Raw genomic sequence first — 26,806 nt, 5'->3', positions numbered from 1 at the left:
TTTCTGACTCCAAATCTGAAGCTTTCTGTTATCATTCCTGTTTTATACCTCATGAGAAATTCTGGCAGTTGTTATTAGAGAAAAGCATATGTAGAAAATAAAGAAACAAAACACTGTGTTACAGATAACATGTTGTCCACCTAGAAAAACCTATTGGGAAGCCAGGCATGGTGGTGCATGCCTTTAATCCCAGCACTTGGGAAGTGGAGGCAGGTGGATCTCAAAGTGAGTTCCAGGCCATCTGGGGCTACGGGGAGACCCTGTCTCAAAAAGGCCAAAAATAAAACCCAGTGAGGACACCTGCTGTCAAGGCTGACAACCAGTATTCGATCCCCAGGACCCACGTGGGGAAGGAGAGAACAGACTCCCACAAGTTGTTCTCAGACTTGTACATGCATGTACACATACACACTAAATAAATAAATAAATACATAAATGAATAAATTTTTTAAAAAAACATTTAAAAGAAGTAAAACCCAAAGGGCACTGGGGAGGCTCCTAGAAGAAATCAATAAACCTTGGCATGCAAGCCAGTGTCTCAGCTCAAAAACAAAGGAAGTTTCCACTCACAAAAGTAACGAAACCATTAGGTTATTAAATTCTTGGGTGTACTTGGGCCACGCTAATACTTAATCAAGGAAAGTAATGTCATTAGTGGAGAAATAAAATATGTGAGCTCTACCCTCTCCTAGCTAGAAAATTTTAATTAAAGCAAAAGGAGACACCTCTCTAATTTAAAAACACACTAAATAATGGAAATCTCTAAGATCCTTTTCTTTTTTTATCTTCTTTTTTTCTTCTATTTTTGAGACAAGATCTCCTTGTAGCCCCAGGTGGCCTGGAACTCGAACTCTGCTATGTAGACAAGGCTGGCCTTGATCTCACAAGTTGGAGGTCAGCCTGTTCTATATAGTGAATTCTAGGCCAGCCAGTGCTACACAGCCCTGTCTCCAAATAAATAAATGTATTTTTAAGTCTTTTCTGTAATGTTTGTACTTTAAGATGTTCTCTGGGAGGTAGAGATGGCTCAGTAGTTAAAAGCACTGGCTGCTCTTGCAAATGACCCAGGTTCAGCTACCAGCACCCATATGATGGCTAACAACCATCCATAACTCCAGTTTCAGGAGATCCGACACCTTCTTCTGGCCTCTGTGGGCACTGCACATACATGATGCACTTACATGCAGGCACATATTCATACACATAAAATAAAAATAAATTTTAAAAATTTTAGGATGTTTTCTGTTTCATGTTTCTTTGTCATGGGCAGATTACATGTTCCTATGACATCACAGCTGTTCCTCAAATTTCATATCAGACTTGGAAAGAGAAGTCAGCTTCTAAGTTCCTTTCTTATGCATGTCCCCTCAGGAGCAGTGATGGTAGTATGTTTACCCCATTTAGCAATTAATTGATTTTATATTTTTTTTACATTTATGTGTGTGTGTACACATGTATGTAGAGGTCAGAGGACAATTTGAGAGAGCCTGTTCTCTTCTTTCACCACATGGGTTCCAGATACTGAACTCAAGTCGACAGGCCTGGCAGTTTGTGACTTTACCCACTGAGCTATCTTGCTAGCCCCAGCAATGATCTAATTTTGAAATCAGTGTTCCCTATATTAAAGTTTCTCTGTTATAGCAAATACTGGTGTGGTTGCCATACCCTGACATAATCTCTTCCAGAAACTAGGGTTGGAAAGTCTGTCTTCTTGCTTACTTGCTACCTCCTTAGCCTGTCCCGTTTCACATCTCTCTGTCTCCTGTGCCATTGGTATAGTTCATTCACCTCTCTTCCCATTCTCTAACTCTTTCCTGGTTTTATACTATGCTATTGCCTTGACCATAATTTTAATGTTCATATTTTTCATTTCTAGAAATTCTATTTAGTCCTTTCAAAAATCTGCTTCTGTTTCTTTTACCTAGTTTTACTTTATTTGTTATTGTTTTCATTTTTGAGACAGGGTCTCATGTAAACCAGGATAGCCTCAAATTCACTGTATAGCTGAGGATACTCTTCAACTCCTGATCCTCCTGCCTCCACCTCCCAAGTACTGAAATCACAGGCATGTGCCAATACACTTGGCTTGCTTATCCTATTTTGTGTATGTGTGTGTAGTGCTAGGGACTGAACCAGGTCTTTGAACATGCTAAGCTCTACCAGTGAACTACTCTGACCTTTGTACTTTGGTCGTGTTTTCTATGTCTTAGTTCTTTACACAATATAAAAGCTTCTGTGTTATTTTTAGCATCTGATAATTCCAGTATATGAGGTAATTGCAGGGCTCATTCTGCTGTCTGTTGCTTTCACTCGTTCCCTTTCATGATAACAAGTGTTGTACTTTGTGATTTTTCTTTTTTACTTTCAACTCATGTTTCTTGAAACTTGCAGTGATGGCTAATCTTGGTTGTCAACTTGATAGGATCTAGAATCACCATGGAAACAAACCTCTAGGCGTGTCTGTGAGTCCTCTAGATTAGGTTAATAGAGGTGAGAAGACATATCACAAACGTGGGTGGCACCATTCCTTAGGTGAGTCCCAGACTGAATCAAGAAGAGGAGATCGAGCAGAGCGTACAAACTCATCTCTTTCTGCTTCCTGACTGCAGGTGCAATGTGACCAGCCACCATGATGGATGGTACCTTTGGACTGGGAGCCAAAGTAAGCCATTCTTTCCTTAAGTTACTTTTGTTAAGGATTTTGTCCCAGCAACCAGAAACATAACTAATACATTTAGGTTTCCCTTATCTAAGAGAATTCTTTATTTATTTATTTATTTATTTTTATTTAATTTGATTTTTTTTTTTTTTGGTCTTTTTGAGACAGGGTCTCCCTGCAGCCCCAGCTGGTCTGGAGCTCACTATGTAGACCAGGCATGTGCCACCACACCTGGTTTTTGAGATAATTCTTTAAGGCCTAGGTTAAAAACCCTGCCTCCAGAATTTATGTTTGTTTCTGTCACATAAAAATCAATTCTAGGCTTCCCAGAATTAATGTGAATTTGGCCCACAAGCCTAAAAGAAGGCTGGCTAGTGATTACAAATTCTTCCCACCAGCACCCAGAATGAAAGGCAGGTCATCCTCTGTGGAACAAGTGCTGTTCCTGTCAACCTTTACCCTAAGGAGGTACTATGGGGGGGGGTGGCCTTAGCTTTATCTGACGCTGTCCTCCCAGATCCTCCATTTTCACTAGGTCCCAGAAATCTGCACAGCTATCAGAACACATATCCGAGTAGTCAGTCTCACGTGCTTGGGATACAATAGTGAACAACGCATACAACCACCTTCGTCCTCATGAAGTGTACAGGCCGTCGGAGAAGTAGCAAACAACAGATAAACAAGTAAACTGCATAGCATGAGCTGGGCCTGGAAGCACACACCTGTAATTTAAGCTGTTCTGGAGCCTGATGCAAGAAGACAAGTTGAGGCCAGTCTGAGCATCACAGGGCGACACCCCTGAAAAGGAAGAGGAGCAGAGGAGGAAGAGGAAGAAAGAGGAGGAGGAACTAGGAGGGAGGAGGATGGAGAGGAAGAAATAAATGCTACCAAAAAGGGGGGAAATGCAACAGCAAAGGCACAACCCATTAAGCTGAACGACACCGAAACTGAAAACTGCCCTGCCAAACCGATCTCAAGAGAAAAGAGAAGCCACTGACTAGAAGGAAATATCTGCAAAAGACTTGCCCAAGGGGCTGGAGAGATGGCTCAGTGGTTAAGAACACTGTTGTTCTTACAGAAGACCTGGGTTCAAATCCCAGTACCCACATGGCAGCTAACAACTGTCCGTAACTCCAGTTCCAGGGGATCCGACAGCCTTGGGTTCCCAGGATGATATGGAAATGGAGAAGGAAATAATAAATAAAATAAATAATAAATAAATAAAAATAAAAATCTGTTCGATCCCAGCAGTGACACAAGCTTGTGGGTTGGCCCAGCTAAGAGGCTAAGGCAGGAGGCTGGCTTGAACTTAGGAGTTCAAGGCCAGTTTGAACAACATAGCAAGACCCTGTCTTAAGAAAGAAGGAAGGGTTGGCTGGGTGGTACATGCCTTTTAATCCTAGCACTCGGCAGGCAGAAGTGGATCTCTATGAGATTGAGGCTAGCCTGGTCTATGTAATTCCAGGCCAGCTGGGGCTATAGGAACTAAGGCAGGAGGCTGGCTTGAACTTAGGAGTTCAAGGCCAGTTTGAACAACATAGCAAGACCCTGTCTTAAGAAAGAAGGAAGGGTTGGCTGGGTGGTACATGCCTTTTAATCCTAGCACTCGGCAGGCAGAAGTGGATCTCTATGAGATTGAGGCTAGCCTGGTCTATGTAATTCCAGGCCAGCTGGGGCTATAGGAAGACACTGTGTCAAAAGAAGTAGAAGTAGAAGTAGAAGAAGGGGGGAGGAGGAGGAGGGGGGAGGTGGAGAGGGAGGAGGGGGGGAGGAGGGGGAAACAAATAAACATCTTTACACTCTGGGAAGTGGACAATGAGGAGGCAGGAGGAGAGGCCAGAAGAGCATTCCTGGTTATATTAGTACCCGAGCAGGAGATGGCTTGCACTAGGACAATGACCCTTCATCTCTGGCAGTACTATCTGCTGAGAGAGGGATCTGTGAGCTGGAAATCAAGAGTTCAAATTGGAACAAGTTAAACTTGAGGTGTCCATGAGATCCCAGAAGAAATGGCAAATGAGGGTGAGTGCTGGGGGTGATGGCTCAGTAGGTAAAGCACTTGCCACACAAGCCTGATGACCTGGATTCTATGGATTCCCGGAACCTAGGTTAAGAAGCCAGGGACAGTAGCGCAAGAGCCTGTAAGCTCAGCCTACCCCAACTATGCAACAGTGAACAAGAGAGGAAGTGAATACAGACAGAGACGAGGATCAAAGACTGAGGCCCACAGGAGTCAACACTCAGGGTATACAGTAGCAGAAGTGCCAAAGAGCTAGGCAAAACTTGGATACCAGGGCTGGGGAGATAGCTCAGGGTTAAGAGCAATCATTTCCCACATGGCATCTCACAAACTGCCTATAACCCAAGTTCCAGGGGCTCCAACACCCTGTCTGTCCTCCGAGGGCACTGTATGACCCAGGTGCACTGCAGGCATAACACTCAGATGCATAAAACGAAAATAGATGAAATAAAATAAATATTTTTTAATAAACCTGGATACAACAGGAAAGCCAAGAAACCATGTGAAGTCAGAAGCTGGGCTACTGAGGGCAGGAGAGCCTTGGGGAAGGGCTGCCAACACAGACAGGCTTTCGAGAGCACCCTCTGTGGAGCCCTGGGACAGACCCCCTGTAGGAGAGGTTTGAAGGCCTAGTGGGAGCTGAGTGAGAAGGGCAGTAAGCAGAGACCATTAGAGGGACAAGCTTGGACATGAAGGGTCATAGTCACCCAAGAAAGACAAAGCCTCGGGGCCGGGTGTGGTGGTGCACAGCTTTAATCCCAGCACTCGGGAGGCAGAGGCAGGCAGAGCTCTGTGAGTTCAAGGCCAGCCTGGTCTACATAGTGAGTTCCAGGACAGCTGGGGCTACAGGGAGACCCTGTCTCAAAAAGACCAAAAAGAAAGAAAGACAAAGCCTAAAAGGTTATACACACCATAATACCTTTTTTTATATTTTGAGACAGGGTCTCTCTCTAGTCCCAGCTGGCCTGGAATTTACTATGTAGACCAGGCTGGCCTCAGTCTCACAGAGATAGACCCGCCTCTGCCTCCTGAGTGTTGGGATTAAAGCATGCGCCACCACACCCAGCTACATAATACTTTTTTATAAAGTAAAAAGTAAGTGCAATAGAGCTATAATACCTTTTTTTATATTTTGAGACAGGGTCTCTCTCTAGTCCCAGCTGGCCTGGAATTTACTATGTAGACCAGGCTGGCCTCAGTCTCACAGAGATAGACCCGCCTCTGCCTCCTGAGTGTTGGGATTAAAGCATGCGCCACCACACCCAGCTACATAATACTTTTTTATAAAGTAAAAAGTAAGTGCAATAGAGCTGGGCGTGGTGGCACATGCCTTTAGTACCAGCACTTGGGAGGCAGAGGCAGGCAGATCTCTGTGACTTCAAGGCCAGCCTGGTCTACATAGTGAGTTCCAGGAGGCTACAGGTAAATAATTTAAAATATGAAATAATTAGACAGGTTTTAGCTGAATACAGTAAGTGCAATAAATTATAATGCATTTTAGGAATCTATCTGGATATAATAAAATTATATTTAAAAAAGAAAACACTGATAATGAATGAGTCAAGATAGTGATTTTTTTCCCCGTGAGAAATTTCTTTTTTACCAGGGTGGTAAATGATTAAGAAAAATACCAAGACCTCCCATGAAATATTTTTATCCAAAACTGACTGTGAATTAGTTTACACTGCCAAATCTAGATATCTAATTTCAAAGAAATTCCAGGCATATAAAAACATGTTCAGGGGACTGAGGAGATGGTTCAATAGATAAAATGTTTGCTGTGAAAGTATGTGGACCTGAGCAAGCACCTGTAACCCTGGGCGACAGCAGAGACAAGCAGATGTCAGGAGCTCATTGATCAGCCAGTCAGCCTGGCATCGACCTCTGTCTGGCTTCCAAACATACCCAAGGAGTGAGCACACCTGTACGTACACACACACACACACACACACACACACACACACACAATGTTCAACAGCACTGAAGAGAAATACAGGAAACCTACCCATGCACGAAGCACTACAAGTCAAATAACTCAGTTTTATCACCCAAATCACCAAATACATCATCCAAAAAAAATGTTAAGGGTGTAGGGGAATCCCTACATTAAGAGATATAGCTATGAGATGTACCATGAGGACCTTCTTTACTTCTGACTTCAGCTAATCAACTATAAAAACGTTGGGGATATGTGAAGACTAAAGAGGGACAATGGGAGCTATTCATAGTTGTGTTGTTGTTGTTGTTGTTGTTGTTCTGGGGCAACCTCAACTGGCCTGGAACTCACTATGTAGACCAGGCTGGCCTCAATCTCATACCTCTACCTGCCTTTACCTCTGGAGTTCTGGGATTAAAGTCCTGTACCACCACACCTGGCTATACTCAGAATTTTTTTTTTTTGTCTTTTTGAAGCAGGGTCTCCCTGTAGCCCCAGCTGTCTTGGAACTCACTATGTAGACCAGGCTGGCCTTGAACTCACAGAGATCCGCCTGCCTCTGCCTCCCAAGTGCTGGGACTACAGGCATGTGCCACCGCGCCCAGCTTCAGAATTTTTAACTACGTAATAGAACTGTGATTTTTCAGTCTTTATCATTTACAGATATATACCTAAATCTATTTTAAAATCCAGGAGTATTTTTCCATAGTTTGCTCAGTAAATTACTGTATCTTGTGTATTAATCACATACACAGAGACATACATACAAATGTATGCAACAAACATGCTTCCATCCAGCAGAATCGTCTTTCAAGATAAAAACAGTTCTTACATACTGTTCATGGAAGGTCTCGGCACAGTGCTTTGCATACTGAAGGCATTCAAATATTTGAATTTTTAAAAGAATGGGGTAGCAAATCAACTATACAAACCACTTGTAGGTTGGACATCGTGGTACAAGGTAGAAGCTGGCCAGGGCTACACAGCAAGATCCTGTCACAAAAGCAAAAACAGGCCTGTTCCACAGGAGATAATCCATGCCTAGTACTATAAACCTGGTCCAAAACCCATGGCTAGGAAGGTCATAGGACCTGGGGGAGGGGGCACTACTGTTGTCTTGCTAAATGGACATGGCAAACTGTCTTCCAAATATTTACATTTATACCCAGACTAGTACTGCCCTCAACTGACTAGAAAAGCCTCTTCTTGCAAAGGACAGTGATGCAGAAACTCACAGCTAGATCAAGTGCTGAGAATGAGTGACTACTGAATGCTCACCCCACACAAGGCTCTACACACACACACACACTCCCTGCCCAAAGCTCAGAGAGTGTCACAGAAGAGGAAGTAGAAAGAATGCCAGAGCTGGAGGCTGTGAGGAGGCCGTGAAGTGCTGTCTTCTGGATATTACGTGGCCATTGCACTTATGAACTCACTGTAGCCATGGTTACCTGCACACAACCTGCACAAGGTCAAGACAACGAGACCAGTCAACATTCCAGCAGGCAGCACTCATTGGAGTCAGTGGGATGAGAAAAAAGAAGAGGACATGAAGGTGGGAAGGACTGTTGGAGGATGTCAGGAGAAGCCGGAGCGAAAGATGGGGGTAGGGATGATCAAAATATATTGTGCACATGTATGAAATTATCAAAGAATAAATATATATTTTTTTTTATTTAAAGGAGGTCTGGGGCTGGAGAGATGGTTCAGCGGTTAAGAACACTGGTTGTTCTTGCAGAAGACTGGGTTCGAATCCCAGCACCCACATGGCAGCTAACAACTGTTCATAATTCCAGTCCCAGTGGATCCGACAGCCTCTTCTGATCTCCGCGGGTGTTGCAGGACACAGGTGCACTTACCTATACGCAGGCAATACACGCATACATGTAAAATAAAAATAATAATTTTTTAAAAAATTTAAAGGGGTTCTAGAGAGATGGCTCAGCAGTTAAGAGCACTGACTGCTCTTGCAGAGGACCCAGGTTCAGTTCCCAGCATCCACATGGCAGTCAACACTGTCCTACCCTCCAGTTCCAGGAAATCCAGCACCCTCTTCTTGTCCCCATTGGACACTGGACATACATGGGGCACTTGCATACATGCATTCATACATACAAAAAAAATTAAATATTTTTAAAAAAATTGGAAAACAGGTGTGGTAGCACACACCTTTAATCTCAGTAGTCGGGAAGCAGAGGTAAGCAGATCTCTGTAAAAGCAAAGCCAGCCTGGTCTATATAGCGAACTCTAGGTCAGTTGGGGCTAGAAGGAGACCCTGTCTCAAAAAGATCAAAAAAGTTAATTAATTAATTAATTAATAAACATCAGAAAAGGAAGTGGGGACTAGAGGTGGAGAACGCCAGCCTGGTCCCTAATTTGTGCAGTAGGATGTGGGCTGTCACAATAATGCAGACAGAATATAGAAAACTGAATTCTTCTGGGTATCAGGGAGGCATCCTCAGACAAGCAGATATAACCGGCAACTATATTTAGCTTTGGGATGAAACCCAAAAATGACACACAACATGTGGGCCCCTAGGCAAGGAAGCAATAGGCTGCCCCTGCCTGCAAGGGATTGGAAGGAGGAAATGCTCCCAGGAGGTGTAGACACGGGAGGATACAATGGTGTGACTCTTTCCCCTCTCAACCACGCCCACTAACGTTGCTGGAGGCCCCATGTTTTGTTCTTGTTCCCCGGCTCTTATGAAAAACCCATGACAGATGAACTTGCTTTCTATTTCTAGATATTTACTCCTGAGTGGTAATCAGAGACGTCTGTCAAGACCAACTCACCATGTTCAAAACAGGAAGCCAACTGGCCAACCACCAGGGTTTCACTGGCTGAAATGCTACGTAGCCACAGAAAACCATGTTCTAAGATGAGTTAGTGGTGTAAAAAGGGAATCAGATTATGAAACAATATGATCCAACATTATGAAAACAAATGCAATGCACAGTCCAGAAGAACTGTAACAGAGTCTATCTCTGCATGATGAAACCAGATAGCAACTTCATCGTTGCTTTCAGGCTGGACTTGAACTCACAATCTTTCTACCTTAGCCTCCTGAGGGCCGAGATGACAAGTTTGCACCATGCCCAGATCTTTGTCTACTTTTTAAAAAATATTTTATTATTTTTATGTTTAATGTGTATGAGTGTTTTGCCTGTATGTAAGCTATACTCATGTCATGCAAGGCCCACAGAGGCCAGAAGAGGCTGTTGGATCCCCTGAAACTGGAGTTATAGATGGTTGTGAGCCGCCATGCCTATGTTGAGAACCAAACCTCTACAAGAGCAGCCAGTGCTCTTAACTACTGAGCCATCACTCTAGCTCCCCCTTGTCTACTTTTTTAATTTTGAGGGGGGAGTTGGAGACTGAACCCAGGGTTTCCAGTATGCTAGGCAAGTATTCTAGCACTGAGTTACATTTCCCACTGTCAATACAGTTCAGTGATAAAGTACTTCCTTAGCAAATGTGGTAGTTTAAATGAGAACGTCCCCCATAGGCTCAAAGTATTTGGATTTTTTTTTTTTTTTTGAGACAGGGTCTCCCTGTAGCCCCAGCTGTCCTGGAACTATGTAGACCAGGCTGGCCTTGAACTCACAGAGATCCACCTGCCTCTGCCTCCCAAGTGCTGGGACTACAGGCATGCACCACCACGCCCAGCTAGTACATAGACATTTTATCTCCAGTCGGTGGTGCTGTTTTGGGAGGTCTTAGGAGGTGTGGCCATGCTGGAGGAAGCACATCGCTGAGGCCTGACTTTGAGACTTCTTAAGCTTTGCCAGATTTTCCAGTCACTCTCTGCTTCCTGTGCCTACTTGAAGATGTGATTCCTTGGCTTTCTGCTCCAGCCACATCTGTCACAATGCCTCCCCCACCATTAGGGACTCTAATCCCTTTGGAATCATAAGACAAACTCTTCCCTTTATAAGTTGCCTTGGTCATGGTGTTTTATCACACAGCAACAGAAAAGTAAATAAAACAGCAAGCCTAGGGCCTTGGGTTTGATCTCCAGCACCACAGAAACTAAATAAAAATCAGATAAAAGCACAAAAGATTAAACTATGGAAACATGGGCACATAATGAAGGCATGCGCACATGGCGTAGACTCACCTTCTGCAGGGTGGGGGTGGGGCAGGTGTCATCAAACAGGACTGAGTTGAAAATCCCATACACGCCTTCATCAAGGTGGTACACGATGGTCTTGAGGGCTGAACTGGTTTCCTCTGTGAGGAGGGGAGGAGATGGGGCAGAACATCAAGGGGCTGGAAGAAGGAAGCTGACACTATGGTGGGCTCAGTGATGAGGACAGGGCTGTGAGGCCAAAGGGCTGCCCCTTCTTCAACTATGGGGTGGGGTCCTGCAACAGACACCACTAAAAGCCATCCTTGTGACATGGGTTCATGTCTATGTTGAGAACACTCCCCCTCGCAGCTGAGTCACACTGCCAGGACACATTCCCATTTGTATCTGAGCCCCTAAAAGTCCCTCTCAAAAGTAGAAGAGCAAACCACCCAAACTCGGATCACCAGAAGGTTAGGTCATGGGCTTAGAGGTACAAGACAGGGAACAGATAAAGTGAAATAAGAAGCCAGGTGTTGGGCTGGGCATGGTGGTGCACGCCTTTAAACCCGGCACTCAGGAGGCAGAAGCAGGTGGGTCTCTGTGAGTTCAAGGCCAGTCTGGCCTACACAGTGAGTTCCAAGACAGGGGGAGAGCCTCTCTCAAAAAAAAGGAAAGGAAGGGAGGAGAGGGGAGGGGAGGGAAGGGAACAGAAGGGAAGGAAAAAGGAAAGGAAGAAAAAGATAAAAAGAAGTCAGGTATTCTGGCTATGCTAGACGATAAACTCTGAGGTCCATAAAGGTGAACTGAAGAACGCATGCATCTACACACATGCGCACGAACAGGCCCTGCTACCTGGAGCCCCCAGATCCCCAGAAAGCTGTCTCCAGGGAAGGTCACACCACTCTGAGGCTCTCCTGTGTGAGGCCCCCTGGAGCAGAGGGCAAAGCCCCAGATCAGATTCACTGACACCTGTCATGGGGCTCTGAGAGAGTTCTCTGAGAAGCCTGATTTTTTTTTCCAGAAGAAAGGGCACCGAGGCTAGCAGTGTGGACACATAAAATCTGAGTCAGCCCAAGGTGAAGATGAATCCTAGCACTGCACTTTATCAGTCCTGTGACCTTGGACTGGTGACTTAACCTCTCCCTACCTATGTTCCATCCTCTGAAAAGTATTCATCAACAAATACATTGTCACGAATTGTTTTTATGAAATTAGGAGAAAAAATAAGGAGCCTGTACTTCGGAGAAGAGACAGACGTGGGGTCAAATGCAAGCTCCACCTCTAGCTAGCTTTGACGAAATTCACTTATATTCCCTTTGCCTATGCTTTCTCATCTGTAAAGATGGAGTCAATAAAATATTCACCCTAAGATCTGCATAAAATATAAATATACCTGGGCGGGGGGAGTTTTTTGGGGGGAGGGGAATGAACTGCAACTTTCCCTTTAGCAAGCAACCTGTTCTCCAGAAGCCCTGCTCCTGCTCGGCCACTCACTGTGCCCAGTTTCAGGGGAGACCTGGGCTCCGCTGCCCACCTGGCACCTACCCTCCCTGCTGGGCTGGTCCAGAAGAACCTCCTTCTTGGCAGCGATGCTGACAGCCACAGTGAAGGCGGAGGTCACGTAGTAACGGCCCAGCTCAGCAAGGATGTCCACACCACAGCCCTCGGGGAAGTACAGATCCAAGGCTGAGTTGATCACGGAGGCAATCTGGCAGAGAGGGGTTGGGGGTGGTTGGATTTCAGGAAGAATTTGGCAGTTGCGAAGGAACCAGCTGGTTCCTGGGGACAGCTAGCCAGGAAGGTAGGAGGGAACAGGGCTGGGGTGAGACCTTCATGCTTGTACATGCTTGTCCTCAATGGCCTCAGTGTGATATTGCATGAAGCAGTCAGCACTGAGCCTGAAATACAGAATAAATTAATCTAAAGAATAGGCCATTATCATGCCCTCAATAGACAGGGGCATTCTTCCTGTAATACCTGCTCAGATTCTAGATACCCTGCTATAGATCTTTCTTTCCTAACCAGCTTATTAAATTGTACACTAGATTCCAGAAACACCAAGCATGCAGAGACAGAAAAGGATAAAGCTCACCCTACATCTGTCATCCAGGATTGCTGAACATGATCATTATGGCCTTTATAGAGTAGATCCTTTAATTCTTCTTATGCAAACACTAGTTCTTCATTATTAACACAACAGAGTTATATGTTTTTTTTTTTTTTTGGTGAAGAGAAGAGTTGTTTTTTTGAGAGCTCTCATGTAGCTCAGGCTAGTTTCGAACTCATGATCTTCCGGCATCCACTTCCCAGGTGCTGGGATTACAGGCGTGCAACACCAAGCCCAGCTTGTGTGTATATAACCTGTTTTCACTCAATGGACTCTGGAATGTCCTCCCAACACGAAGAAATGTTATCATTATAATCTAACTACTCTGAGTGTTCAATAGTGCAGGGAAGCCCCCCAGAATTCTGTTACACACAAAGCTACAACTCTCAAGTTTGAGACTAATTCCTTGGGTCCCATCTGGAGATGCCACCTCAGGGTCTCTTCCTATCTGTACAGACTATGGAACTGTTCCATTACTAAGGAGATGTACCCCTAGGGGATAGAGTGGGGATTGCTATGACACAGTTTTCTTGCCCTCTTCTCATAGGGAGTGAGGTGTCTAGGCTGAGAGCAATAGAAAGGTTGGGTTGCCTTCGCCTGCCTTCCCACCAGAGTCCTCATCAGCCCTGGAGGATGAATAAGGTGCACTCAGACCCTCAAAGAGCTTATGGGATATAAGTACGTCTTGGCCAAGACTCGGCTAAGGGATAGGATAGAGTCAGGCAGGGCAAGGGGTGCAGTCTTCTGCTGTCTCCGCAGTCTCCAGCTGAGCCACAGCACAGGGTTAATAAAGAGCAACACAATCCAGGAAAACATCAAGCCAGTGTATGGTACACAGGCCCCAAAGGCTCCCTGTGTGCACTACACCCCTCCTACACCCGCAAAAAGCCATCAAGCTACCCCCTGGCTACAGAGTTACCTCTTCAAATTTCACTTTGGCTCCCTCTAAGCCAGGGAAGCCGCCACCAAGGTCCAGAATGTTCATCGTGTGGCCCAGCTCAGCACCCATTTGAAACACAAGCCGGGCATCTGCAATCGACTGAGCGTAGGCCTGAGGGTCAGGACAGCCATTGCCAATGTGAAAACTGGGGAGGGAGAAAAAGCCGCGGCTTACATGCAGAGTCCAGGTGCTCCCATATTGACCCTAGGCAGGAGCAACACAGAAGCCACTGTACCCACATTAACAGATGCAGTATCTGAGGTCTAAAACATTTAAGTGGACACAAGGGGCCATGTGGCAAGTCAGGGGTAGACAGAAGGCATTGGGTGCTTCTCCTGTCCCTCCTCATTGCCCCAGAGAGAAGCCTTCCAGGATGAGAGCTGGGGGGACCTAAGGTACCCAGATAAGGCTATGCCTGTCAGTCAGTGCATGGACTGGGCAAGTTGCTCCACCTGTCTTATTTAAGCCTGGCCATCTATAGAATGGGGAGAAGAGTCCTTACTGCACAAGGGTATGGGATATTGCATGAAGCAGTCAGTGCTGAGCTACAGGACAGAATAAGTTAAGTTAAAGAATAGGTCATTGGGCTGGGGAGATGGCTCAGTGGCTAAGAGCACCGACTGCTCTTGCAGAGGACCCGGGTTCGATTCCCAGCATCCACCTGGCAGCTACAAACCGTCCTTAACTCCAGTTCTGGGGAATCTGAAGCCCTCTTCTGACCTCTGCCACATTGCACAACACGGGTGCACTCACATACATGCAGGCAATACACTCATACACATAAAATAAAAATAATAAAAATATTTTTTAAAAAAGAAGACTAGATCATTATCACGCCCCATTTCTGCAGGAAAAGAGGCAGCTCCAGGGCACAGCTGCACAACTTTTGCCTTACAGGCTGGCAGACTTCCTCAAGGCCATGTCCTTGGGTGAAATCTCCAGGGACAAGACCTTCTGGGGACCGTGGGACTGGAGAGAAGGATACCTATAAACCTTCCATCTAGAAAGAGGAAACTCCAGTGGTGGAACTCCAGACCCAAGGGCAGGCTCTGAGGGAGGTCCCAGGATGTCTCATGCCCTAGAAAGAGGCAGCAGGCCTGGCCTGAGCAGGGCGGCCGGCTCGCAGTGCACACCTCACACCCACCACCTCCACGTGGCTCTTCTTGGCGTTTTCAAGCAGAAGTCTGCAGGATTTCAGCGAAGCTCCGAACCTCAGGCTCAGTTGGCTCAGGGAATGGGAGTCCTGGGTGGCAATGCACAGAACCATCCTGAGAAAAGACACAGCACCCCTGATGTGTGAGCCCCAACTGCCAAACCCAGCCACCTCTCCTTGAAGTCAATAGCTAGGGACCACAAAGATCAAAGGCCACTGAGCCCTCAGCTTCCTGGGTCACCCTGCACTGCCAACAAACCTCTGAGTCCTGCCTTACCCAATTTCTAAACATCCCAGGACCTGTTCCTGCAGAACCTGCCAGGTCCAGACCTCACCAGCCCTCACCTGGGCAACTCAGTTCTTCACAGTCAGTCCAGACCAGTTTTCATTTTGTTTCAGATGTATCACACAAGAAGGGAACAAACAAGCTTCTAAGGAGAACCCTAAAACATGAGGGATGCTGCTTTGGGTGAACCAGATGGCCCCCACCTAGCTTGCTGCTCCCCCAGGGCCCGATCTGGATTCCTTCAAGTGCCAAGTACCAGTCAAAGCTATAGCCAGAGCAGAATATCTGGCCTTGACCCCTTCCAGAATCCATTTGCACTGGGTTCCTGCCCTGTAACCAGTGCCATTCTTTGTCCTTCACCCATCGTACATGGTGCTTTCTAGTAATACCACACTTCTGCTTATCCCCGAACATTCACTATTTATGCCTCCCCAAATTCCATTCATTCAAGGCCCACTTTAAAAGTCACTCTTCCAGAAGCTGTAACCTTGACCTTTCTGGGATTGCCTTTGATCTAGTCAGACCCTGGATCTAGGTCTAGTCAAGGAGTACCACTCTAACCTCCTGTGAGTGAGGTGGGACCCAAGGGAGATCCAGAGTAACCACTCCCTAGCTTCCCCCTCCCACCTTGCCCCTCCCCAGCAACCCAGCCTCCCCACATGGGTGGTTCTCAGCTTACTTGGCACTGGGGTGGCTCTTGACCACCTTGGCCAGCTCCACCTCATTGTCGAAGCTCAGCAGCTGCACCCCGTGCTTGGCAGCATACTTGATCTGTGCAATTTGCTTACAGGGGTTGGCACAGATGATCTTATTGACAGGGACACCGATATGCCGGACCAACTCCATCTCTGCCTGTGGAGTTCCAAAGGCGGTGGTGAGGAGGCCCCAGGGCCTGTTGGCCAGAGGAGCCCAAGGAAGTCAGATGAGGGGCAAAGTCATAGCCACACATTGGGCATCAAAATAAGTGGGGTAGCTCTTTAAGGTTGAAGATACACAGCCATTGGGACTTAACACTGATGGATCATTCTCTGATGCCACAGCTGCCATGTATAGTCATGTGGTGGGACACTACACAATGCCCCCCCATTCAAAGCAAAGGCAGAGCAGATTAGCACATTTATTAGCATATTTATTCTAACTTCCTGTCAGTAAACCATCTCATAATAATGTAATCAGTAATTTATTCTGATAATTAAGTGTCTTTAAAAGGGGGGTACATTTAGCCAGGTGTGGAGGTCCTCATCTTTAATCCCAACACTCGGGAGGCAGAGGCAGGTGGATTTCTGTGAGTTTAAGGGCAGTCTGGTCTATATAGCAAGTTCCAGGCCAGTCGGGACTACATAGTGAGACTCTGTCTCAAAAAGAAGGGAGGTAGATTCAACTGGGGGAAGAGGCAAGAAATCAGACATTCCAAAGTCAAAAAAAAAAAAGAAAAAAAAAAACAAGAGGAGGGTACATTTTCGAATTCATACCTAGGTGCTATGCAGACTCATGGTGGCCCTGCATAAACTGGGGCTATGAACATTCTGTCAGGGAGGGAGAGGGGAGCTCACAGGGCCCCACCCCTCCCTGAGGCTTAGGGTTGCTAGGGGGCAGAGAGAGCTTCTTGAGTGCTGTAGCCCCTGGTAAGGTGCCCACGGTCCTGCAAGCAACCCTTCACCCATGTTCCTATAATCAAGCCTAATGAAACTCATCAGGTGATTAAAAAGGAAGACCTGGAAGTAGACAGGGGGCTGGGGTTGGAGATGGGAGGGGGAACAAGAGAGGGGGGGCAGAGGATAAACAGGATCGAGATACATTCTCCAGGGTATGAAAATGTCGCAATGAACCCAATTACATATAATTAATATATGCAATACTAATAAAAAAGACAAAAGAAATAAACAACAAGTCTACCATAGGATCCAGAAATCCCACAGTGGGTCGATACCCAAAGGAACCAAAATCTATATGACAAAGCTATGTACAATCCCTGTTCACGACAGCCACAACATAAACTACCCCAAACATGTATTCATGGATGAGTGGGTAAAGAAAATGTGGTAGAATGCTACTGATTCAATCTCTAAAAGGAAGGAAATTCTATCAGTTGCAGCATAAAAGAACGCAGATCACATTATATTGAGATCAAATCAGACAGAAATAATAATGCTACATGAACTCACTTCTCTTTTTGGAAGGGCTGGTATATGCATGATGTGTACATGTTTGTGTGGATGAGTGCTCATGCATGTGTGTGCTCGTGCATATGGAGGCCAGGTGTCTTTCCCAATCACTCTCACCTTGTTTGCTGAGACAGGATCTCTCACCAAACTGGGAGCTTACCGACTGAGCTAGGCTGGCCGGTGAGCAAGCCCTGGGATCTCTGCCTTCCCCTCCCAGCACTGGGATTACAGGCACAGGCTGCAGCGCCTGGCTGTTTACCAACTCAAGTCCTCACTTTAGCAACTAAGCCACCCCTCCAGCCCCTATGTGAACTATGTGGAATCTACAAATGCCCAAGTTAGAGAGGCAGAGAAGAGAGTGGGAGTTGCCAGGAGTGGAGGAGGTAAGAGGCTGTGAGAAGATGCTGGTCAAAGGATGTTCCATTAAAAGGAATTATGTTCAAGAGATCTAGTGGGTGGGGCTGGAGATATGGCTTAGAGGCTAAGAGCTCTTGTCTTGTAGAGGAGCAGGGTTTGATTCCCAGGACCCACATAGCAGCTCACAACCACCTATAACTCTAGTTCCAGGGAATCTAGGCTTGTCTGAAGCCTTCTTCTGGCCTCTGAGGGCATCAGACATGTGATGGCAAAACACTCAAACACACAAAAATAAATAAAATCTTTAAACAAACAACAACAACAGATCTACTGGGCATCAAGACAACCACATACTACATAACTGAGACATTGCTGAGACAAGATGACAGGAGTTCTCATCACACACAAAAATAAGTTAATGCATGTGTCCATTCTACAATGTATACATATCTTAAAACTATGCTGTGTGCCATATATATTACTTGACAGATAGTCTGCAAGACCAAGAGTCTTTCTGACCCAGATCATCCAGTCCACACAGCCTGTGCTGTGTGGTGTGGTATCCCAGGTGAGTTCACTCAGCCTCTCCCTGGGTCTCCTCTTCCTTACCTTTTTGTTACTATTGCTTCAAGGGGAGGAGAATGTTGCTTCTTGTCTTATTTTAATTTTAAATTACATGTACTTATTTATTTGGAGGGAGCGTATGTGGCAGTCAGGGGATAACTTTCAGGAGTTGGTTCTTTGTTCCCGTCTTGTGGGTCAGTCAGGCTTAGTGGCAAGGGCCTGTACTGACTGAGTCCTCTTGTGGGCCCTTGTTTTTCTTTTTGAGGCAGGGTCTCATGTAACCTAGGCTGGCCTTGAACTAGAACTCCTTATGTAGCTGAAGTTGACTTTGAACTTCTGATCTTCCCTCCACGGTTATGCACACCACGCCCTGTTGCACATGGTGCTGGGGATCAAACCCCGGGCTTTGCTCATGTGAGGCAAGCACTCTACCAACAGTGCTGTATCTCCAGCCCTGTTCTGGTTTCTGCAGCTTTTCTTCACCTTTACTGACCAGGGCTCACGTGATTGCTGAATTAATGATATGGAGATGGTGGTGGTGGTGGTGGCAGTAGTGGTGGTGGTAAGTACCTGTTCCCCGAGCACCTGCTACAAGCAGGACCTAAACAAGATGCTTTTCATCAGGTACTAGAAAACATTTCCTATAGAGTCACTGTTTTAGGTTTTGCAAGTCATTCCATCTCTATCTCAGCTGCCCTGTGGCACCAGAGCAGCCACCGACAATGTGTAAATGAATGAGCACAGTAGTGATCTGACAAGGTGAGCTGGATTTGGCTTGCTTTTAACGGTTTGCTGACTTGCCTTAGGGGCACTGTTTCATTCAGTCCTGACCGTCCATGGGTATCTCTGTTCTACAAGAAGCAAACCGATGCTCAGGAAGCTATACAGGGCCGGTGACATGGCACAGTGCTGCCAACCCTGACAACTCAAATTTGATTCCTGGGGCCCACATGGTGAAGGAGAGACCAGACTCCCTCAGGCTGTACTCCGACCTCAGACTCATGCACACTGAGTTCACACACATACATATGCACACCAAACAAAAAGTACAATAAATTTTTTTTTTAAAAAAAGAAGCTATAGCCGGGCGTGGTGGTGCACGCCTTTAATCCCAGTACTAGGGAGGCAGAGGCAGGTGGATCTTTCTGAGTTCAAGGCCAGCCTGGTCTACATAGTGAGTTCCAGGAGAGCTGAGTCTACAGGGAGACTGTCTCAAAAAGACTAAGAAAAAAAGAAGCTATGTAGTAAGTTACGAAACCAACTTCCAGATTCAAACATGCCTCTCCCTGACAAAGGCAGTCCAGAGAGAGCCAGTGTTGAAATGTGGTAGGAGACACAAGACCCATTTATAGCCATCGTGTCTAATTTTGACTCAGCAACTTTTCAGCACTAAGTGCTTATGCATAGTCTTTCATGTGAGGCCATAACAGCCCTATGAAGTATTCACTGGCCACCTTTCACAGAAGAGAAAGCTGAGTTTGAGCGATCCACGTGCTAATGTTGACAATAAGTGGCAGTGTGGAATACAAAGATCCAACTCCAGAGGGGGACCTGTGGCCACCACAGCTTGCCTCCCTGTCACCGCTCCAAGTCCGGGTGGATGTGAAAATATGGCTTTGCTCCCTCCCTCCCTACACAAGGTGAGAAGCAAAGACGGCCCCACACAGACCCAAGACTGAGCTTCAGTTATAAATATTTAAACAATAAGTGTCATTCAGGTCACCCACTGTGTTACAGTCTTAGAGATGTTCTCATTTAATCTTCCTGATTATTTTTTAAAATATTTTATTATTTTTATGTTTATGAGTGTATTGCCTGCATGTATGTAAGTGTGCCTGTGTTATGCAATACCTGCAGAGGTCAGAAGATGGCATCAAGTTCCCCTGGAACTACAGTTATGGACAGCTGTTACCCAAAATGTGGGTGCTGGGAATCGAACCCGGGTCCTCTGAATCAAACCCAGGTCCTCTGTAAGAGCCATCTAAGGGCCAAGAAGCTGCATATGGATTGACTGGTTACCTCTGTGCAAGGGTCCAAGAGGAGAAATGATAGCCAGTTGTGAACACCTGCAATCCGAGCACTGTGGAGATTGAGGTGATAGGGAACTCAAGGCCAGCCTGAGCTATTATAGACCCTACGGAGGAAAGGGAGGAGTGTGGGAGGGAGGAACGGAGGGAGAGAGGTGAGGGAAGAGAGGTGTCAGTTTTGCTTTCTGTTTTGCTTTGTTTTTTGAGACAGGGTCTCACTATATAGCCCTAGCTGGCCTGGAGCTTGTTATGTAGACCAGGCTAGCCTCAACTCGTAGAGACTGCCTCTGCCTCCTCAGTGCTGGGATTAAAGGTATGCAAACACCATGCCCAGCCAGTTTTACATTTTAAGTATAAGCCCTAAGTATTTATTCTGGCACCCGAGGACAGGCTTCATGGGATTCTAGGAAGACTGGTCCATGGCTGTCACAGTCTCCCTGGGAGCCACTAGAAAGGTGGGAAGATGTGCTCCGGAGGCAGGCTGGCAAGCAGGGCGAGCGTGAGAATGTGAGATTGAGCACAAATCAAACCAGCTGGGTAGGCAGGCTTGAGGTGAGCACGCAAATGAGGGAGGCAGTGGGGAATGGAGGGTGTTCAAAGCAATGGGAGGAAATGAAATGCCTTAAGAGGAAGGAGCACTTAAGACAGAATCCAGGGGCTGCAGAGATGGCTCAGTGGTTAAGCGCTTAAGACAGAATCCAGTGGGCTGCCCTTGCAGAGGAGTGGTGTTCTGTTCCTAGCACCCAAGTGACAGTCAGCACTTATCCTTGACTCCAGTTCCAGGGGCGTCAACAACCCTTTTCTGGCCTCTGAAGGCATTAAGCATGGCCACTAACTGTGACTCACCAAAAGAGGGCAGCCTCCGCCCTTTAAAAGAAAATAATCATAAGGGCATTGGAGATGGGGATGAGTGGTAAAGGGCTTGCCTTACATGTGGGAAACCTGGATTGTAAGTTCTGGGAGCCAACACTCAGTAAAAGCATGAAAGAGTCGAATGATCCACTTCAGGGTCAGGATATTCAACATCGGCCACTTGTGCCTTCTCAACCAACCTCTCACGGAGGGTCTTGGAAAAGGCAACAACAACAGAGGCCAAGTGCATGACCCTGGGCAAGTCACTCAGTCTCTGTGACTCACTTCCTTATATGTTAAATGTGTCCTCTTAGGATTGTCAGAATCTTGGTAAAAGAATGATCTCACAGAGATGTTGCAAGAATAAAATGAGATCATGCACGGAAAGCGCCTGGCAAAGAGCCTGGCCCAGGAGAAGCACTCAGCTGTGGCAGAAGTTTTTAACATACCCCCACTCCACACCCCATCTTCAAGGTCTTTTTATGTCTTCACACCCCACATCTAAGTCCTTTAGAGGCCAGCCTCCAAACCTCGAGGACCAAGCACTTCACCCCTAGGTTTCTAGACATAGAGGATTCTTAGTCAGTGGTCCTATCCTTCAACCCTAGCTCAGGGGAACCAAAGGATCCTGTCCCCTGTTACCCCTTCAGGGAGACCTACCATCCTACAGGAGGCTGTAGGCTGGTCTCCCCTCATGTGCCTCACAGGGCTGTGTCAGACACACACAAAATGAGATGTGGGAAATAAGAAGAGACTTCTCAGTCACAAAGAGTAAACAGCAATAACCAGTCCCTGCAAGGGTTAGCCTTGACTTCCATTCAGTGTACACATCTTCACTCCAGTCCTATGGTCCTGCCCAGGCTAGCGTCCCTCCTTTCTCCTCTGGGAATCATTTCTAGGACTCTCCTCATAACTTCCAGTCAGTCCACTGGTCAGGAGTTAAAAGGGGTTCTCCTCAGATCAGCCATTACTAATCATCAAAAAAGTGATGGTGCTGACATCACTAAGCAATGCCCAGCAGGCTTGGTTTCCACTTCAGGGCTTGGCACTGGCTCTTCCCTCAGCCTGGAATGCTCTTCCCCTAATTCTCCACTTGGCTCAATCTCCTTAGACAGCTATCTAAAAGTGCAATCCAGCCAGATGTGATGATACATGCTCAGAATCCCAGCACTCAGAGGTCTAAAATGGGAGGATCAAGAGTTCACAGCCAGCCTGTGCTAAATAGGGAGCTCCAGGCCAGCCTATGGTACATAGGGAAGCCCTGCCTCAAAACAGAAGTATAATCTGATCATCCAATGTTCTCTACTTCTATCTAAAAAGGGTGCATATTTTCATTGTTCAGTTTTATTCTTTAGAAAGCTCCATGAAAAAAAGGTTTTGTTTTGTTTTATTTATACTTAAATTCCCAGTTCAAATAATATTTGGCCCCATTGTAAAAATTCACTGAATGAATGAATGAATGAGATATACTCGAGCCAGAAAGGCTTCTAAGCTAGTAAAAACAGAATGAAACTTGCTGGGTGCTAGTCTGCCAGCCCCACCCAGCCAGTTACTAACACTGTAGCTCCTAACTGTGGATGTTCTACCAGCAAAGCCAATCAAAGGACAGCAGGAGGGAATTAAAAAGAGCAGACATCAAATTAGAACGACAGAGCCAGCAGCAGCAGCAGCACCAAAACTCTAAGAGGATTAGTTAGAAAAACAGAGTCACACATTAAGATTATAAAGGAAAAAAAATTAAAATTCAACAATATAGGAGTGTTTTTGTTTTGTTTCAATTAGAAGATTATCACATATTGCTCTAGGCCAAGACATTTTTAAACTGCTATTAAATTTTAAAAATTTTCTAAATAATAAACTTAATGTTTCATTAATTTTTTAAAATCTTTTTAAGACAGGGTCTCCTTATTGCCCCAGCTGGCCTAGAATCTGCTGTGCAAACCAGGCTGGACTGATCTCACGGAGATATCTGCCTCTGCTTCCTGAGTGCTGGGATTAAGGTGTAGCCACCATGCAGCAAAAAAAAATTTTTTTTTTAAAGAGGAAAAATAGGCAATCGTGGTGCACACCTATAGTCCCAGCATTTAGGGAAGGTGGATGTTAGGAGAATCATGAGTTCAAGGCTAGCCTTAGCTACATAGTGAGTTGAAGGCCAGCCTGGAAGAAGAGTTGCTGTCTCAAAAGAAATTATGATTAATCAATAATAAGAAAAAATAAATTTAAAACCCATTAAAAAAAAATAACCCATATGCCCAGGGATACCTAAGTTTCCAAAGTGAAACTTCAGAGCTGACAAGTTCCATGCTCATTTCTCCTTCCCTCCACCCAGGAGCCTCCTCTCCTCTTGAGCAGGTGGCCTTCCCAGAAGGCAACAGCCAACTAAAGGTCCCTCCTGTTCCCCAGGGTTCACAATACCACTAGCGCTGCATTTGGTGAGCATCAAGGTTAAGTGCACAGAAGGAACAAAGGGGCTCACCTTGTTAGCACAGCTGAAGCCCAGCCCCAGCTCAGCCAGGACCTTCAGCACACCCAGGCTGCTGTTGCACTTGACAGCATAAAAGGGGCGGACTCGAGGTAGGTACTTCAGAAAGCAGAAGTGCTTCCTCACTACAGCACCTAGGTCGGCCATGAAGAAGGCAGCCACCTTGCCCTGCACAGCAAGAGGTGAATGGATGTGAGACCCCCCCCCACCCAGCTCCCTCCCTGTGCATGCTGTCCACAGTCCTTCCAGACTTGCCCCCCAGCTCAGCTCTGGTCACCAAGCTGGCCTGCTGTAGCTTTCTGGGTCTCCCACAGCCTCCAGGATGGAAGACAACCTCAGTCTAACATTTAAAACTGTGTAAATGCCCCTCCCCTCAACCCAGCTAAAATCAGCTAAAAGCTGACTCTCCTTTCCACCTCCAAGCCCATACTCCCATCATGCCCTCTGCTGGGTTTGGCAAAATTCCAATCTACTTTTACTCAGCCCAAATGCCACCTTTCCCAAGCAAAAGACTAATCAATAAAGTTGGCCACATTTTGCATGTCCTTTCAAAACAGCAGGACTCTATGTTCATCTGTCTGTGCCACAGAAGGCTCAGTCCCTGGAAGGCAGAAGCTGTGGCCTACAGCCGGCTGTCTTTCACGTGCAGGTACACATCCCACTGCCACCATGAAGCAGGTCTGCAGATCACCACAGACAGGCAGATGGATAAGCATAAATGAGGCTGTGGGTGAACCTTTCCTGGGACTCAGTTTCCTTTTCATGCAACATTTTGTTAAACTGATGCTCACTTGGTGTCAGATATAATAATTAAGGGACAAAGAAGACTCAACACCTTGAAGCACCCTTAAGTAATTATAAGTCCCTTCAATAAATAAGTGCTAGATGGGATATTCTGCAAAATGTATTGGTGGCCATGGAGAGTGATAATACAAAACCTGCCAGAAGAGGTCAGGAAAAAGCAACCGTGTTGGGAAAGAATGCTAGACAGGGGTAAAGGGGGGGGGGGGGAGGCTGGGAGAAGGGTGACTAAGGGCACAGCCCCCACCCCCAAACACATGGTAAGACCGCACAATGCATCGTCGGGAAGTATGAACGCAGCGACTCAACCCCGCTGCCGGGAAGGAGCAAAGCTCAGACTGTGGGACTCTAAAGCCAGAAATAGGGCTGTAGAGACAGACTTGATCTTGGGGCAGTGAAGCGCTAGCGGGCGGATGGGGTGGGGGGTGGTGGTGAAGGAGCAGGTCCTGAGGGCTCCCAGATATGAAGACTGAACTACAAAGGAAAGTTCCCCGAGAGCTTCCTAGAGCATTAAGGGAGGTGGACTTCACAGAGCTGGGGGATGCCTGGATGTGGGAGAGAAGGGATGAGGAAGGGAGAACGCCCAGGTTTCCCACCTGGAGGGCCGGGGGAGAACATGCAGGTGCTGGTGGTAATCCTTCTTCAAAGCAGGTAACAGGAGAGGCGGATGTGCGGGCAAGAAGAGAAAATTGGGGATAAAAGGAGCCAGACTCTTGGAAATATCAAATGACACAATGAGGGGACCCACCCCCCTATTCCCAGCCCCTCACCGTGGTGGCCTGTGAGGCCCCCAGAGTGAGCTCCTCCAGCAGGTCTCGAGTGCTGACGCCCTCCTCCACCATCACAAAGTCCGATTCACTCAGGTAGCCAGCCATGCCGAGCAGGAGGAGCCCACGGGCTGGATGGAACCGCTGCCTTGGTGCTGCTGGCTGCCTTGGCCACCGCCTTAGAAAGTATGCAACACACTGCGGGGTGGGGGGGTGGAGGGGGGGTTGGAAGGGACCGCTGGAGAACAGGCTCTGCTGCTCCTGTCACCTCCCCCGGCCTGGGTTCCCTGTCCAGTTATGCGACTCCATCCCCCAGCACAGGCTCCAGGAGTTGAGGTTTACTGGGAACCGTGATGTCGTGCCTGCTAGGTCCTCAATTGCCCCCATCTGTAAAATGGGGTTACTTTGGAGATTCTTTTCAGTTCTGACATTTTGGCTTGGAAGGGAAAGAATGAGCGCAGGAGCAGACAATCTGGGAAACCCCGGTGGGGAAGTGTCCAGGACTCCCCTAGTCCTGACCACGTTCACCTATTAGGTGCGTGGAGCTAAAGCCAGAGATTTTTCAGCCCAAGAACAGGAACTCGGGTTCGAGTCCACGCTCTGCTGTGTGACCTTGGTACTCTCCTGCGCCTCTCGAGGCTCAGTTTCCCCGTTTGTAAATGGTTGATCCTGATATGCTGGAATGCTAAGTGTGCACGGGGGCATTACAAGGTGGGTTCTGTCCGCGGGACCCCTCTCTCGAGTGCAGGGCCGGGGTCCCGCACCCCACCCCCAGGTCTCCTTACCAAGCCCGTCCTCCTTCGGGGGGGCCAGAGCCAGGTGCGCTGCTAGGGGGGGTCGCCGGTGACCTCGAAACTTGTGCGACACCCCGAAGAGGAGTGGCAGTTGGGGAGCCGAGGCCCCTGCTGAGAGGAGGCAAGGAGGTCCGGGAAGCAGGTCAGCACCCCAAAGCCTCGGGCGCCGGCTCCCCGAGGCTCCCCCAAGCCATCCCCTGCACTCGCCTTAAAACGCATTTACACGGCTTCGGCCCATAGGTCTCCCCAGCGAGTGAATCGGATCCTCGGTGCCTCCGCTAGCTCGCTTCCCCCGGCTCCGGCCCGGCGGCCTGCGCCCCGCGAGCCCAGCAGCCACCTAACCCACGCCCCACCTTCCGCCCGCCGCTCACTTATATAAGCCCCGCCCCGCCGTTTGGCCCCGCCCCTCCCGCCCCGTTGCCCGGGCAACCGGGTGTCGCCAGCTCATTGGTCGATTCGGACATAAAGCCTTCAACGCTGTGGCCCCGCTCCGCAAACTCGTGCGGTTGGCTTGCGGGTTGTCGGCCTCCCAGGCTGTCCACGCGGGCAAGTCCTCCGAATGCCTCGCGTCTACACGCTCGGATCCTCGACTCTTCATCTCGAGTCGGGTAGAGTGGCTCTAGGAAAACTTCTCGGTCACTCGCTGGACCCGGTGGCGCCTCTCCAGTAACCTGGTGAAAGTACTCGCTCTTCCCTAGAAGACCAAGTCAAATATCACATCCCTGTATTATTTCGTAATAAGACCTTTTTAATTTAATTGCCTCTTCCGGCATATTCCCTGACTTCCAATTCAAACCCCAACTCAGATGTGTTCAGAGAGGCTTTT

The 26,806-nt window shown here is 47.2% G+C and overlaps 1 protein-coding gene across 4 annotated transcripts in view; it reads right to left on the bottom strand.

Moving 5' to 3' along the window:
- The window catches only part of Azin2 (antizyme inhibitor 2), a 33,533-nt gene extending 7,191 nt beyond the window's left edge, over positions 1-26,342 (bottom strand). The window contains exons 1-9 of one of the 4 annotated variants that reach the window (XM_008829216.2): positions 26,188-26,339; positions 25,972-26,091; positions 25,190-25,384; positions 23,613-23,786; positions 15,851-16,023; positions 14,866-15,000; positions 13,712-13,877; positions 12,231-12,393; positions 10,734-10,846 (exon numbers count right to left, since the gene is read on the bottom strand). In XM_008829216.2, the coding sequence (XP_008827438.1) occupies positions 10,734-10,846; positions 12,231-12,393; positions 13,712-13,877; positions 14,866-15,000; positions 15,851-16,023; positions 23,613-23,786; positions 25,190-25,294 (1,029 nt within the window). In that variant the 5' untranslated portion in view covers positions 25,295-25,384; positions 25,972-26,091; positions 26,188-26,339. Of the gene's footprint in view, positions 1-10,733; positions 10,847-12,230; positions 12,394-13,711; positions 13,878-14,865; positions 15,001-15,850; positions 16,064-23,612; positions 23,787-25,189; positions 25,385-25,971; positions 26,092-26,187 lie in introns of those variants that run through there. The other 3 variants (XM_017797182.2, XM_017797183.1, XM_029561687.1) reach the window with 3 other exon arrangements.
- Positions 26,343-26,806: the final 464 nt, after the last annotated feature.

The sequence above is a fragment of the Nannospalax galili genome, unplaced genomic scaffold (assembly GCF_000622305.1).
Source record: "Nannospalax galili isolate Female #2095 unplaced genomic scaffold, S.galili_v1.0 scaffold473, whole genome shotgun sequence".
Classification (NCBI taxonomy): Eukaryota; Metazoa; Chordata; class Mammalia; order Rodentia; family Spalacidae; genus Nannospalax; species Nannospalax galili.
This window is presented reverse-complemented; position numbering and strand designations above follow the sequence as displayed.